The sequence below is a fragment of the Grampus griseus genome (assembly GCF_964374135.1).
Source record: "Grampus griseus genome assembly, chromosome: 10".
NCBI lineage: Eukaryota > Metazoa > Chordata > Mammalia > Artiodactyla > Delphinidae > Grampus > Grampus griseus.
In genome coordinates, this window is record NC_139004.1 from 83,254,621 (window position 1) to 83,268,433 (window position 13,813).

Here is a 13,813-nt window from a genome sequence, read left to right on the forward strand (position 1 = left end):
GGGTTATTTTGCATAGTAATATTCGAAAAGGAACCATACCTGGTGTAATCCCCTTTGGCTTCCTGAAATAAAAAACAAATATAGATGATCAATTTGTATTGATGGTGATTAAGCTAAAAGAATTGTACTCCTGATCATTTTCCCCTCTTAAAATGCCTGAGTTTTGTTTTGAAAACTTTTTCACAAGGAACACCTTCCCTACATATGACCCTGGAGAAGAATGTGGCATTTAAGAAATCGTTATTACCCAATAATTATTTCTTGTTTTTAACAGAAGAGACAAATCTATCTGAAAAAGCATAGATGATTATTTCTCCTTTAATGTTCTGAAGATCACGAGATAAAGGCCTGTCCTTCGGAGCAGCACACTTTTTAGTCTGGCCTCAGACTGTTTAAACCATGACACAGGTAAATCAACACATGCCATTTGTTTTCTTTTTCTAAACCAGCATGGAACACACTGCTTTTTCAGCTACATGTGCCTTTAAGAATTAAAGGGCTCTTTAACTCCACCTCAAGAAAAAGTATACAAAAGTTACTAAATTTAAATGCAAATTACAGCTGTTGTAACAACTGCAGCCTCCCAAATTCAAGCCACCGGGAGCTCTTTGCCAGCAATACGGTCTTAACTCTTCTTCCTCAGTGAAGTCTAAGTTTCATTTTCTTCTGAGACATATCACACTCTCGCTCATGCAATCCACACTAAAACAGAAAACAGTGGCTCACATCTTATACTGGCAAACAACCATAAGGCTTTAAAAAGCCGTCAGCCACTGGCCCATGCAAAAGATTCAGAAGGGCAGGCAGTTCACAAAACCCAACAAACAAAAGAAGCGGGTAAGAGGCAGTTTGTCAGTTCTTACCTGTAAAATAAGCGCCGCTAACCTGAAGATAGTTTCGCTGTCTACTTCGATTTGCCCCTGTCGGTGGAAAAGGAAAGCATCACTGAACACAGGCTGCCCTAGGTCGTAGCAAATGGCTGTGGAGTTGGGGAAGCTGTCACAGCTTGGTACCTTCAGTTTAGGATTGAACGCAGATCATACCATTGCAGGGGGAAGGGAGGGGGGCGTGGAGAGACGTATCCAGGGTTAAGGGGAAGCCACATTGTGTGTGTGTGTGTGTGTGAGAGAGAGAGAGAGAGAGAGAGAGAGAGAGGGCGCGCGCGCCAGCACTTTAATTAGCTGTGGGAAATTGTGTTTTGAGAGCAGTATTCTGGAAGGAACACACATGACTTTGAAACTGAAAATTCAGACAGCTTCTAAATGAATAATTTTTACCTCTCTAAGTTCATTTTGAAGCTCTGCTTTTCTTAGATTAGTTTGCTCAGTGTTTTCCTGTGTCATAGCAGTTATTTTGGTACACACACAATGCAAATATTATAAAAAATGTAAGTTCTACTTCTGTGTCAATGAGACATTATTGAATTAATATTTATACTCTTGTAGAGAAAATGTAAGCCTTAAGAACAGGTTACAAGGCTTCCCTGGCGCAGTGGATAAGAATCTGCCTGTCAATGCAGGGGACACGGGTTCGATCCCTGGTCCGGGAAGATCCCGCATGCCACGGAGCAACTAAGCCCGTGCGCCAAAACTACTGAGCCCGTGTGCCTAGAGCCCGTGCTCCTCAACAAGAGAAGCCACCGCAATGAGAAGCCTGTGCACCGCAACGAAGAGTAGCCCCCTGCTCGCTGCAACTAGAGAAAGCCCACGCACATCAATGAAGACCCAATGCAGCCAAAAACAAATAAATTACTTAAAAATTAAAAAAAGAACCAGTTACAGAAAATGCTTGAGATAAAAATTCTGTTGCTTTATACTGAAGTTTGATGAACCCTAATTTATCATTTTTCCATGATTTTATTTTATTTTTTCTATTTTTTAACATTTTCATTCCCAGAAGGAAATCTGGTACTCACTCGACCCTCCCCACCACCACTTTATTTATTTATTTATTTATTTTTAATATTTTATTTATTTATTTTTGGCTGCGTTGGGTCTTCGTTGCTGTGCACAGGCTTTCTCTAGTTGCGGCGAGCGGAGGCTACTCTTCATTGCGGTGCGCAGGCTTCTCATTGTGGTGGCTTCTCTTGTTGCGGAGCACGGGCTCTAGGCGCACGGGCTTCAGTAGTTGTGGCTCACGGGCTCTAGAGCACAGGCTCAGTAGTTGTGGTGCACAGGCTTAGTTGCTCCACGTAATGTGGGATCTTCCCGGACCAGGGACGGAAACCCATGTCCCCTGCATTGGCAGATGGATTCTTAACCATTGCACCACCAGGGAAGCCCTCCACTATTTTATTTTTTCAGCCTTTAAGATCCCAAAGAAAAATAGGAGTTTGAGGCTGTAACTAACAGGAATACTTCTTCAGGTGCCTGGTACGGATGCATAACTGTGTCGGGGTATTGCCTCTATCAATAACACTCACATGCACCTTCATTTATTTTGTTAAATGTGATGACATATGTAAATACCATTATTGCATTATGTGATAAATTACAACATTGAGTAGTAGAGCAGGGTCTTTATTAAAAAAATTTTTTTTTGGTGAGATGCTAGCTTATAAGCATTAACACATGCTAAAACAATTCCATATAACCCCCTCCTTGCATAAATCCTATATAATTAGTACTTGAAAGTGCATAGTGTTTAAGAACATGGGTCTGGAAATTGCCCTACACTTTTTTTTCTTTCTTCTTTCTACCTGTTGAATCTGAGCTAGAGAGTTTTCTAATTATACCAAGTGCATCAGTGGTGAGTAATTAAGCAGTTTTAAAGTAAATGCACACTATGTAGGTTTATAGAAGCAGTTAGCTCAGTGAGAATTTCTGGAAGGTTTATGCTTTTCTCTCAAGTGGCCAAGTGATTTGATCGGGCTTCTCAAAAAAACAACAAGAACAACAAAAAAAAAAAACCCAAAACTAATAACAATAATTCTTTTAGAAGCCATAAAATAAAATAAACAAACCCCAAACCTGGGATATTACAATGTCAACAGTGATAATTACCTGTTTCCCTTATATTTCATCCTCCAACAACTAAGTATCCCTTCTGAAACCTGAGGCAGTGGATCTGCTTCAAAGTTTTTCGCTTCAAAAGCTGACAGGCCCAGAGCCTTGGAATTCAAAGCTCGCCTATAATCTCTAGAAACAGATTATAAAATCAAAGAGAAGCCAGGTTGATTGCAGAAATCAATTGCCCTCTGTCTTTCAGGCAAGAGACAGTCGTTTTCTAATCTGGTGAAAGATGATGAAGCAGTTAATCCAACAGGTGAGGTGGGTGTTGATCGAGATTAAATTTTAGAAAAGCTAAATTCCTTATCTTCAAAGAAACAGAAACTCATGTGGGGCATGGGGGTGAGGGCTTCACAGGGGAACTCAAGAACATGTTTGAGTTTAAATTAGACCTGAACTCGTTAAAGTCAAATCTGTCTTAAAATCAGAGAGAAGAGGGGAAGTGCGTTAGTTCAAATATTTTTTTAAAAAAACTGAAGATGAATAAAGTATATTGAAAATTATTGCCAACTCCTCTGACACCCTGGGACCCCTTTGCGTCCTCAGAACCTTAGATGAGTCACTGGAACAATATTTTAGACACCAACTTTTCAGTTTAGTAAATTAAAAGACCTCAAACAGATACTCTTAAGGAAGTTGCCAAATATTTCTCTACATTGGAAGGGTCATCAAATATTAAAAATGCTGAAATGAGGAGCTAAAGCATGCAAAGTACCAGGCTCAGACAGCTCCAGGGGAGAGGGCAGGCAAATACGAAGCTTGCCTGTGGACTTTTTCACCTACACCAGTGGCCCCGACACAATTCTGGTGGAGGAAGGCCATGGTGGGACGGAACAGTAGGGCCTTTGAGAAATCTCGTTCCAGGAAGAGAGGAAAATGAGTGGTTTGGCAAAGCCCCACATTCTTTTACACATCTTAGGCCCCACCTCACCTTTCAGTTAACCACTCTTCTGGAAATACAAGGCAACATATTTTAAGTTCTAAAACTGACTGTCAAGGTTACCTGACTTGTGCGTGGAGTTCACCAAACAATGGATTCATCAAGAAAATACTGTTTTGCCTGGTTCTCAGCGATTTCATATGGTGAAATTTAATTAAGACTTGTACAGAACTCTGGAGTTTCATGTCTGAAGGGTAAAACTTCTTTAGAAACTGCAGTCTGCTCTTGGATAGAACATTTCCTTTACTTACAACCATGGCAACCGAGGTAACCTTATAGGTACTGGGAAAGCTAACACTTGAGAAAGGGATCACCTCAAAGGCAGAGGTAATGGGATCCTTCAGTGGGTTTCCATGATTGTCAAGGATAAACAAAGAGAAGCAGAGGAGTGAAGCAGGGGATGTGGTTGAATGCACAGAGGTAACGTGAAACAGTATCAAGTGCTGGTGCTATACTCCCAAAGCTCATTTAACAGGATTATGGATCCAATCACGAGGTCACTGGGTTCAGGCTCCACCTTCGACATCTCACTTTTGGTCCTTGACTTGTTGGCTCAGTTGGCCAAGACATCATGCTAATGAGGTGACCTCTAGGTTTTGACTCCCAAGTAGGAAAGCAGAATAAAAGAAAGTTTTAGAACTTGAAAGGGACTTTTGTGAAAATATGACTCCTATGATTTTACAGATGATGGCACTGAGGGCCAGGGGCAAGAAGTGAACTACTCAATCCTGCAGCACATGTTGACTCTGGACTCTTTCGACTTTACCGTGCTTTAGTTAACGCCAGTGCAAATCTCACCAGGAATGTCCTAAAGGCATGCTTTTGGTAAAAATTGGAATCAGGTTAAGATCAGAAAAATGACTCCAAATGCCACCTCCACTCTTGGTAGGATAGTATGTCACCATCAAACATACACACTCACATAGAATGGGAAAACTATTTCTGAAGACCCATTCTGCATTTTCTGTATTGATGTATTGATAGTACTCCTATTCTGCACTATAGCAATGAACATTCATAACTTGGTCATAAATACTTCAGATGGAGAACTACTTGACAAAACGTTGAGAAACCTCCATTTGTTTCCAAGTCTACTACTAATCATCTATTTAAGAGTTAAGTCTACCAAAAAACAAAACAAAAACAACCTGTAGAACACCAACAAATAAATGTAGAAGAAATGAAAGAGATAAAAAGAATTACAATTTGCAACAGTCATAGTACTAATTGATTCAGGCAGTACTTTTCAATAAGTAAAAGCTATTGGGTGAAAGTTAGATGAGAAACAGAATATTTACATAATCACAAAGGATCTCTCCACAGGGGAGAATTAATTACAAAGGGGAAATGGTAACTTTTCAATGGTGAAACCCGACAGATACCATCTTAACCAAGGGATGAGATATCACCAACAACTGGGAAGACCAGCATCATGTGCCTTCTGATACGTTCTGAGAAGGATATAACTTCACCTACATACAGTGCTGTGCTGCTAAATGTAAATGTTTCACAACCAGAAATGCGGGAGGGGGTACAAGCTCTGATGTGTAGCATTTGTTGATTTCCATGGTGTGAACATTCCCACCATGGCTGATTTCAAGCTACCAGTATGACATTACAGAACATGGAGCTGGGAAGAGATGTGACAACTGGCTCTCATAGATGGTACTAACTGGTTCTAGCACACCGCTGGGTAGTATTCCTGCCAAAAATACACCACTAGATCTAATCATGAGAAACCTTGAGACAAAAATCTGGCCCATACTCTTCAAAAATGTCTGTGATGAATGCCAGAGGAAGGCTGAGGAACTGTTTGAAAGCAAAGGAGACTAAAGAGTTATAACAACTAAATGCAGTCTGTTATCCTGGATCAAGAGGAAAAGTTGTTATAAAGGCACTACTGATACAACTGGATTGCATATTAGGCAACAGTATAGGTTCAATGTTAAATGTTCTGAATGTGATCATTGTTATATGGGTCTGTAAGAGATGTCCGTTATCCTAAGAAAGATACCGTGAAACATTTAGGGGTAAACAGTGTAACTTACTCTCAAATGGTTCAGAAAAAAATTACACACATTTGGAGGTGGGGGAGATAGAGAGAGCACCAGTACAAGTGTGGAAAATGTCAACAACTGGTGAAGTTGGTTTGATAGACATACATTTTGTGTGTGTCTGTGTGTGTGCTATTCTTGCAACTCTTTTGTAAGTTTGAAATTATTTCAAAATAAAAAGCTTGTTAAAAAATTGATGTATTTTCCGGGAGGGTTGGATATCTATTTGTCTCGACTGCCTCGTACCCCAACCCCCTTTCTGAACAGAATATCCCATTCTTTTGGAGAATTGCTTCTCTCCTTACTGGATCTAATGGAAATACAATCATCCTTCTGTGGGCAAGTGATGGAAGAGGGTTCAAAGACCTTCCTAGGGATTTTCCAAATTAGAACTAAGGGAAGAAAGCGCTCTCCCTCTGGAGGTGACATTGGGAAGATGTGAACCAGAGACAATCAGTGACTACAGATGGACAGAAAGGGGCTTCTTAACATTGGTGGTCAACTGTGTCCACTGCTGAGCTGGGCCAGACTTCAAAGTCTGGTTAAAGTTCAAAAATTGTCGAGAACGATGCCTTGGATGCTGCTTCTATGCTCTCACCTCAGTTTACCAGTAAGCCTGCAAACAGTGCAAAGAACCAATGGGATAAGGACACAAATGAGTGAGTTGATACAGCTCCTGGGAGCCTCTCTAACACCTTCTGTGGACACATCTACATGGAAGGAAGACTCTGCCAGGCCAGAGAAGCCCAGAGCGATGGGCTGACTAGTTTTTATACAATTTGGCTGGGGGAGAGGCCGCATCAACACTTAATACCTACCTACCGTCTAACAAGGCAGCTCTTGCTAGGCCATAGAAACATACTTCCCTGGGCAATTTCCTATTTTCTAGGGGTTATCATGCCCCTAGAAGGCCAGGCCATAATTACTACACCTGCACTCCCTCCTCCCCCTAGGTAAATAAGCCAGTACTTTCTCCTTTTCCATCCAAGCTAGCTGTGAGAGGCAATGTTTATGGAGGATGGTCTCAGTGAATACTACACGTTCGTTCTTTCAGAGCAGCATTTTGCAACCTCACTACAGTTGACATTTTGAGTTAGATAATTCCTTACTGGGGGGAGGGGCTGTCCTGTGCACTATAGGGTAGTAAACAGCATTCCTGGCCTCTGCTCACTAGAGTCTAGTAGCAGCCTCCTCACCAGCTGTGACAACCAAAAATGTCTCCAGAGATGGCCAAAGGGTTCCTTTTGGCACCCCAATTGAGAACCATTGCTCTAGATTCACTAAGTTTATTCTTGGATTAAGCTAGAATCATCAGAAACCTACAAAACTGAGCCATAAGGTTTCCCGAGGTAAAACTCCTTTTTTGGTATGATTTATTTATTTTATTTTTAAATTTATTTTTGGCTGCTTTGGGTCTTCGTTGCTGCACGCAGGCTTTCTCTAGTTGCGGCAAGCGGGGGCTACTCTTCATTGCAGTGTGCAGGCTTCTCATTGTGGTGGCTTCTCTTGTTGCAGAGCACAGGCTCTAGGCACATGAGCTTTAGTAGTTGTGGCTCGTGGGCTCAGTAGTTGTGGCTCGTGGGCTCTAGAGCACAGGCTCAGTAGTTGTGGCGCATGGGCTTAGCTGCTCCACGGCATGTGGGATCTTCCTAGACCAGGGATTGAACCCGTGTCCTCCGCATTGGCAGGCGGATTCTTAACCACTGTGCCACCAGGGAAGCCCAAAACTGCCTTTTAGAAACTGTGTTCTGGCATCACTCCCCTGGCTTATGTTGAGAAACAACATAAGAAACAACCCTCAGAAACTCATTATTTTAATAACTTTAGGTGTGTTGTTCAGGACATAGTTCATTACCTCATATAATATCGCTTTACAAGGACACATGGGAGCAGTTTCTGATTTTTAGGACCAGTGATGACTGTTCCTTCCAGCAGCTGCTTTGTTTTTACCTTAATGACCACTGTGCGTTATGTAAGTGATCATAACTTCCTCTGAGCTTTGGCTCTTAAGAGAAGTTGAATTTCAAATTTGTGGGCTAAATGCTTTATACTCACCATGCTTAATTTTTTTAAAAAATATTTATTTATTTATTTGGCTGTGTCGGGTCTTAGTTGCGGCACGCGGGCTTAGTTGCCTCACGGCATGTGGGATCTTAGATCCCAGACCAAGGATCGAACCTGCATCCCCTGCATTGGAAGGAAGATTCCTAATCACTGGACCACCAGGGGAGTTCCATGCTGAATGTTTTATACTAAGCTTAACCTTGGCAGCATCTAATTATTTCCGCCTTTATTTTCTCACAAATAATTCTGATTTCATCAGTTAACATATTTTAGTGTTTTTTTCCCTTTTTATTGACGTATATACAGTAAAATGCACAACTCTTACTGTGCAGCTCGATGACTTTGATGTGTGTATATACTCATATAACCATCACCTGAATCAAGATATCAAATATGCTTACTAATTTTTCATCTTAGGGAAAGGTATATATGTTTATAAACCACATCATATCAAAAAAATTATTTTTGCTAATAAGAAAGGTACAAAATAATACTGCAAAATTGTTTCAGTTTGCCGTTTTTTGATTACTAACCAACTTGAGTATTTCCCTTGCAATTGCCTATTATTTGCTATTGCCTATCTGTGAAATGACCCTTTGTTCACTTATCTACTTGAGAGTTTATGTTCAACTTGAGTTACCAGTATTAATGCTTTGTCTTGTTTATGGGGCAGAAATTGTGTCCTTCAATCTCATCCCCTCTGATGTGCTCTCTCCTCCTGTGAAGTCAGATTGGACTTGGCCCTCCCACACTGGAAGAATCTATGGGGCCCTGAGTAAGTAATTTTTTCTGAAACTCACTCAGTTCCTCCTCTGCAAAATGGGGAATGATAATATTGAATTTACTGAGTTGTTTAGAGCATAAAGTATAAAATATAAAGCACCTACCATGAAGGGTAGCCCCCAAAGGCTCTCAATGTTATTCTCTCTGCACTGTTTACCATGCTGCTTCTTACATCCTTATATATCATTATATATATGGTTCTCTACTTTGTTCTGGGACACGGTTCAATTTTTGTGTAGTTCCATAACATTTAATCATTCTTCCTTTGTAATATGTCTCAGTATCTGATATGACAAAGGCTTTAACTTTCCATAATAATATTTGCCATTCTTTTCCATTTATGTTTTTAAAGAAATTTTAAAAATAATCTTGTCAAGTTTTTAAAAAGATATAGTAATTTGCCTTCCTCTTTGGAACCATAATAAGTATCTACTGAAATTGCTCTACAGTGATCATAAAGTTTTATGATATACCATGAAGATCACACACATTCTGGTTTAGGATTAATAATTTTTTTTTGTATTTTCCAACATAAATAGGTCACTTTTTTCATTCTGTTAATCTGGTTATCATTGTGTAGGATATTATTTTTAGTGTATTTAACTTGTATTCAACTTCTTCACCAAAGCCAATAATGCCAATAAACTTTAGTTAGTTTATTTCCATTTCCTAGGCATCTAGCGAAATTGTCTCCAAATAATATTTTGGTGCAGTTCTTTTCAATGTATGGCGGTATAACTGATTGCACTGAATAAAGTAGACATTTTACTTAACACATCAAAACAGCACTCCTCCCATACACTGCTGGTGGACCAACTTAAGTTACTTCTGGACTAACTTTTTGGCAAGGTCCACTAAAGTGTAACATACACATGCACTATGACCCAGCAATTTTGCTCCTAGGTATACACCTAATAGATATGTTTACAGATGTCCACTAAAGGGCAGGCACTTGGATCCTCATGGCAGCACGACTTATAATAACCAAATACTGCAAAGCTACCCAAATGCCCATTTATGTAAATGAACTGTGGTATACTCATACTCTGGACTACTATTCAGCAGGGAAAATGAATAAGCTGGCTGTAACGACACACAACATGAATGAATCTCAAAAACATAATTTGAGCAAAAGAAGCCATATATTAAAAAAGCATATACTGTATAACTTCAGTTCTATAAAATACAAAGTCAGCCCAAACTAATAAATACTATTAAAAGTCATGGTAGTGGGGGGATTAATGACTGGAAGAACATGCTAGGGGCTTCTCAGGTGCTGGTAATGTTTTGTTTCCTTGATAGTGGTACTAGCTGCACAGATGTGTTCAATCTGTGAAAGTTCATTGAGCTGCACAATTACATTATATACACTTTTCCATGTGTATACTTCAATATAAAGTTAAGAAAAAAAAACAAAACACAGAACCACTGATCTTCCCTCAGCCTTTCCCATCTTACTTAATGTCAGTTTCATCCTAAGTTGCTTAGGTCCAAGATCTCCATGGTACCACTGGGCACAGAGTCGGGCAGTGCGCAACCTGTGCAACTGTATTTGGTGACCCTGTTTGCACCTTCTAATGCAGTATAACCTTATTTATCTTCTTTATTGTCTTTATCCCTATCTACCATCACCTCTGCCTAATAGGTAAGCTCCTTAGGGCATGGGTTTTTACCTATTTTGACCCTAGCTATATCTCCAGGACCACTTGGCACACAGCAGGTACTCAAAACATTTGTAGAATATCAACTAAAAGAGTAGTGAAGGAAAATGTCGATGGGTGTATTATTATCTTTCCTTTTTAAAAAGGGAATGCTTCTTATGTTTCTCGATTCACTATACGGTTGATTTGCCTTGATTTTCAACTCAGAATAAGGAATCCTAGCTTTCTGAACTATGAGAACATAGCTCAGGCTTTATCAGCTATGGGAACTGTTAGCATAGTACCTAGTTATCAAGGATATATATATATATATGCAAGAATATATATATATATGCAAACTTATCAAAAAATCTTTTACTTTTCTGGCATCACTTTCTAAAAATGTAAAAGGAAAATAATATATCTGTCCCCCAACTTCACAGAGTTTTGAGAAAAAAAAAGAAAAATGAGCTATAAAGATGCTTTCAGGGCTTCCCTGGTGGCGCAGTGGTTCAGAGTCCGCCTGCCGATGCAGGGGACACGGGTTCTTGCCCCGGTCGCGGAAGATCCCACATGCCGCAGAGCGGCTGGGCCCATGAGCCATGGCCGCTGAGCCTGTGCTTCCGGGGCCTGTGCTCCGGAACGGGAGGGGCCACAACAGTGAGAGGCCCGCGTACCACAAAAAAAAAAAAAAAAAAAAAAAAAAGATGCTTTCAAAAACTAAAAAGCATTACAAGAAGAGCAAACAAGTACAGGTGTTTTGTGGGTGTGTATCACAGTTTCAAAGATATAAGCAGTAGGATCAAAGTATCTGGACAGACTGCTTCTCAGAAACTTGATCACAATGAACATGGGAACAAAGAGAAAGTTTATGAATTAGTGTTTGGTTGTGGGAGAATAATACAAGTGAATATACAGACATGGAAATGAGAAAGAAGGGAAAATGAATCAGATCATCTTTTCTCAAGGTGGAGCCCAGGTATGGTTTGTGCAATGCATGTTTCTTTTTGGTGGACAGGTGGTGCATATTTTTGTTCTTGAGATGAGGTTCCAACTAGTTTACATAGAAACCAGACCTTGGTTTCTAGATAGCATTCTCCACTGAAAGGAAAAACGGCTGATTCCAAGGCGATGGTAGTGGGAGCCTTTAGAGCATCAAAATGAATGAGAGAAGGGATTATAATATATTGAATAAAAAGAAATCCATGAGTCCATGTTGATAATAAAAACCATTTTTTTAAAAAGATGGAGAAGAAGGGAAAATTATTCTTTACCCATGAATGCTAAGAAATGTTGAAGGTGATAGAATTAGCAAATCACCATTTACAATCACCATATACCACAGTACTAACTGGCTTAGCCAAGATCACCACTGGAGACCAAGACCATTGGATCAAAGACTGTTGGGAAACAGGATGGTCAAACAGTCTCAAAGCGTTGACTCCAGACAAGTTGTTAATTACAAAGTGGAAAAGATGAAGAGAAATCTGGTAGATACCACCTTAACCAAAAACAAAGCTTACTAACGTTGCAAGCCTCCCTGTGAGACACACTGAGGAGGACCCAACATCACTTATGTAGTATTCTTGCCACAAGGAAATTATATTAGACTAGTGGCTCTGAAACGTCTGTGTATAGCAGAGTTACCCGAAAGCCACTGAAGAATAGAGAGACCCAGACTCACTGAAGTGGTACAGGGTGAAACGGGGCAGGTTGTGGGTCTCTGTGGTTTCACCAAGTTCCCTAACGATTCTAAGATGTGGCCAACACAATACATGTCTGGAATCACTGAATTAGACAAATCCATATTTCACAAATTGAGAGACCTTCTACAAGGCAAATGGCCTATACTCTTGAAAAATACCAATGTAAGAAAAGCCAAGGAAAGACTGGACATCTGTTTCCCATTATGGAGACTATAGAGTCATGACAACTAAAACCAATGTGTGATCCTAAATGGATCCTGGCCCAGAAAAGGAAAACAAACAAACAAACAAATACCAAACTAACTCAAAAGCTAATTATTGAGACAATATGATATTAATCTCATAAAACTCTAAACTGCACATGGGCAGAGATCCAAGTCACCACTGTGCACACAGCACACTAGTGTAGCACATAGTGGACATTCAATAAATATTTTTAAATGAATTAGTCTATACTTTAAAAAAAATACCAAACCTTTTGATAACAAGGTTCTACCAGACGATGCTACAAAAATACCATCAGAACTGTGAGTCTTCCTCCACCCAATTCTTTTTACTTCGCCCCTATTCTGAGATCTGGAGGCTCGGCTTTATTTCTTTTGATCCCAGGAAGAATGGTATTGTCACGTGGCCAAATATCAGTGACACTGGCTCCACCATTCTGCCAGTATCTGAAACCTTGTAATAAACTCTTGCACCAACATGGTTGCAAAGCAAGGGGCTGAATGTTTATGAGACTGCTCTGAAAATGAGAGGTGTGGTGATCTACAGCCAAGTCGTTAAGCGATGCAAGACGGGGAGCCTAAATAGGTCAGGTTCCACTAATAAGCAAGGAGGTTCCAAGGCACCCACATCTGATAAATAGGAGGTGAGACAATTGGAGAACAGATGAATAACTGTCAGTAGACACTGAGAACCCAGCTCTCTCCTTTTGTACTTACCTGTATGCATTATTAGATTACATACACAGCAGAATTTAATGACAGCATTCTAATTGCTTAAATGTACCCTGGCACTAATTTACGATTATAATTTGAATTTGTAGCAGTGGAGTGTCCTGAAGAAAAACTAGTCATATTAAAAAAAACCAAAAAGTGCAAGGGGCTTGCAAGATAATCAAGGATGATTAGAGGGAGAAAAGGATGAATCATGAGAAAGAAGAGAAAGTTACGGTCATGATGTTAAAATGAATCTTCTGAATAAAGAAGCACTGCTAAAGTTAGTATCCTAGCCTAACATCCGAGATGCTTTTTGCATCTAGGAGTAAATATGCAATGATACTTTTATTTTTAGGACTATTGTACATCCATTTGATTGGGCCTCCTGTTTTTCATTTTTTTCCAATAGGGTATATACCACATTTAAAATGTTTTCACCAACATTCTCCTTTTATGCCATAATGGTGGTTATTTATGCCCAAGTACTTCTTACAAATGAGAACATCGTATAATAGTCCTCTTGGGAATTTTGGAAGAATATTATCAATAACAACAGCAATAAAAACGAGAACATTTAAGTGCTAACTATCTGTTCCAAGAGGCTGACATATATTAATTCATTGAATCCTCAGGACAACCTTATGAGGAGGTATTATTACCTCACTTCACAGGTGAGGACT

General features: G+C 39.8%; 1 protein-coding gene and 1 long non-coding RNA gene across 4 annotated transcripts in view; one reads left to right on the forward strand and one right to left on the reverse strand.

Annotated features, from left to right (window-relative positions):
* Nucleotides 1–13,813, reverse strand: part of FRMD4B (FERM domain containing 4B) — a 234,114-nt gene that overhangs the window by 69,119 nt on the left and 151,182 nt on the right. For all 3 annotated transcript variants that reach the window (XM_082664658.1, XM_082664659.1, XM_082664660.1), the window contains exons 6-7: nucleotides 864–920; nucleotides 40–62 (exon numbers count right to left, since the gene is read on the reverse strand). In XM_082664658.1, coding sequence (XP_082520784.1) covers nucleotides 40–62; nucleotides 864–920 — 80 coding nt within the window. The remainder of the gene's footprint in view (nucleotides 1–39; nucleotides 63–863; nucleotides 921–13,813) is intronic.
* Nucleotides 7,322–13,813, forward strand: part of LOC309828178 — a 28,507-nt gene continuing 22,015 nt past the window's right edge. Inside the window, exons 1-2 of the long non-coding RNA XR_014297297.1 lie at nucleotides 7,322–7,351; nucleotides 8,740–8,841. This is a non-coding gene — a long non-coding RNA (uncharacterized lncRNA). The remainder of the gene's footprint in view (nucleotides 7,352–8,739; nucleotides 8,842–13,813) is intronic.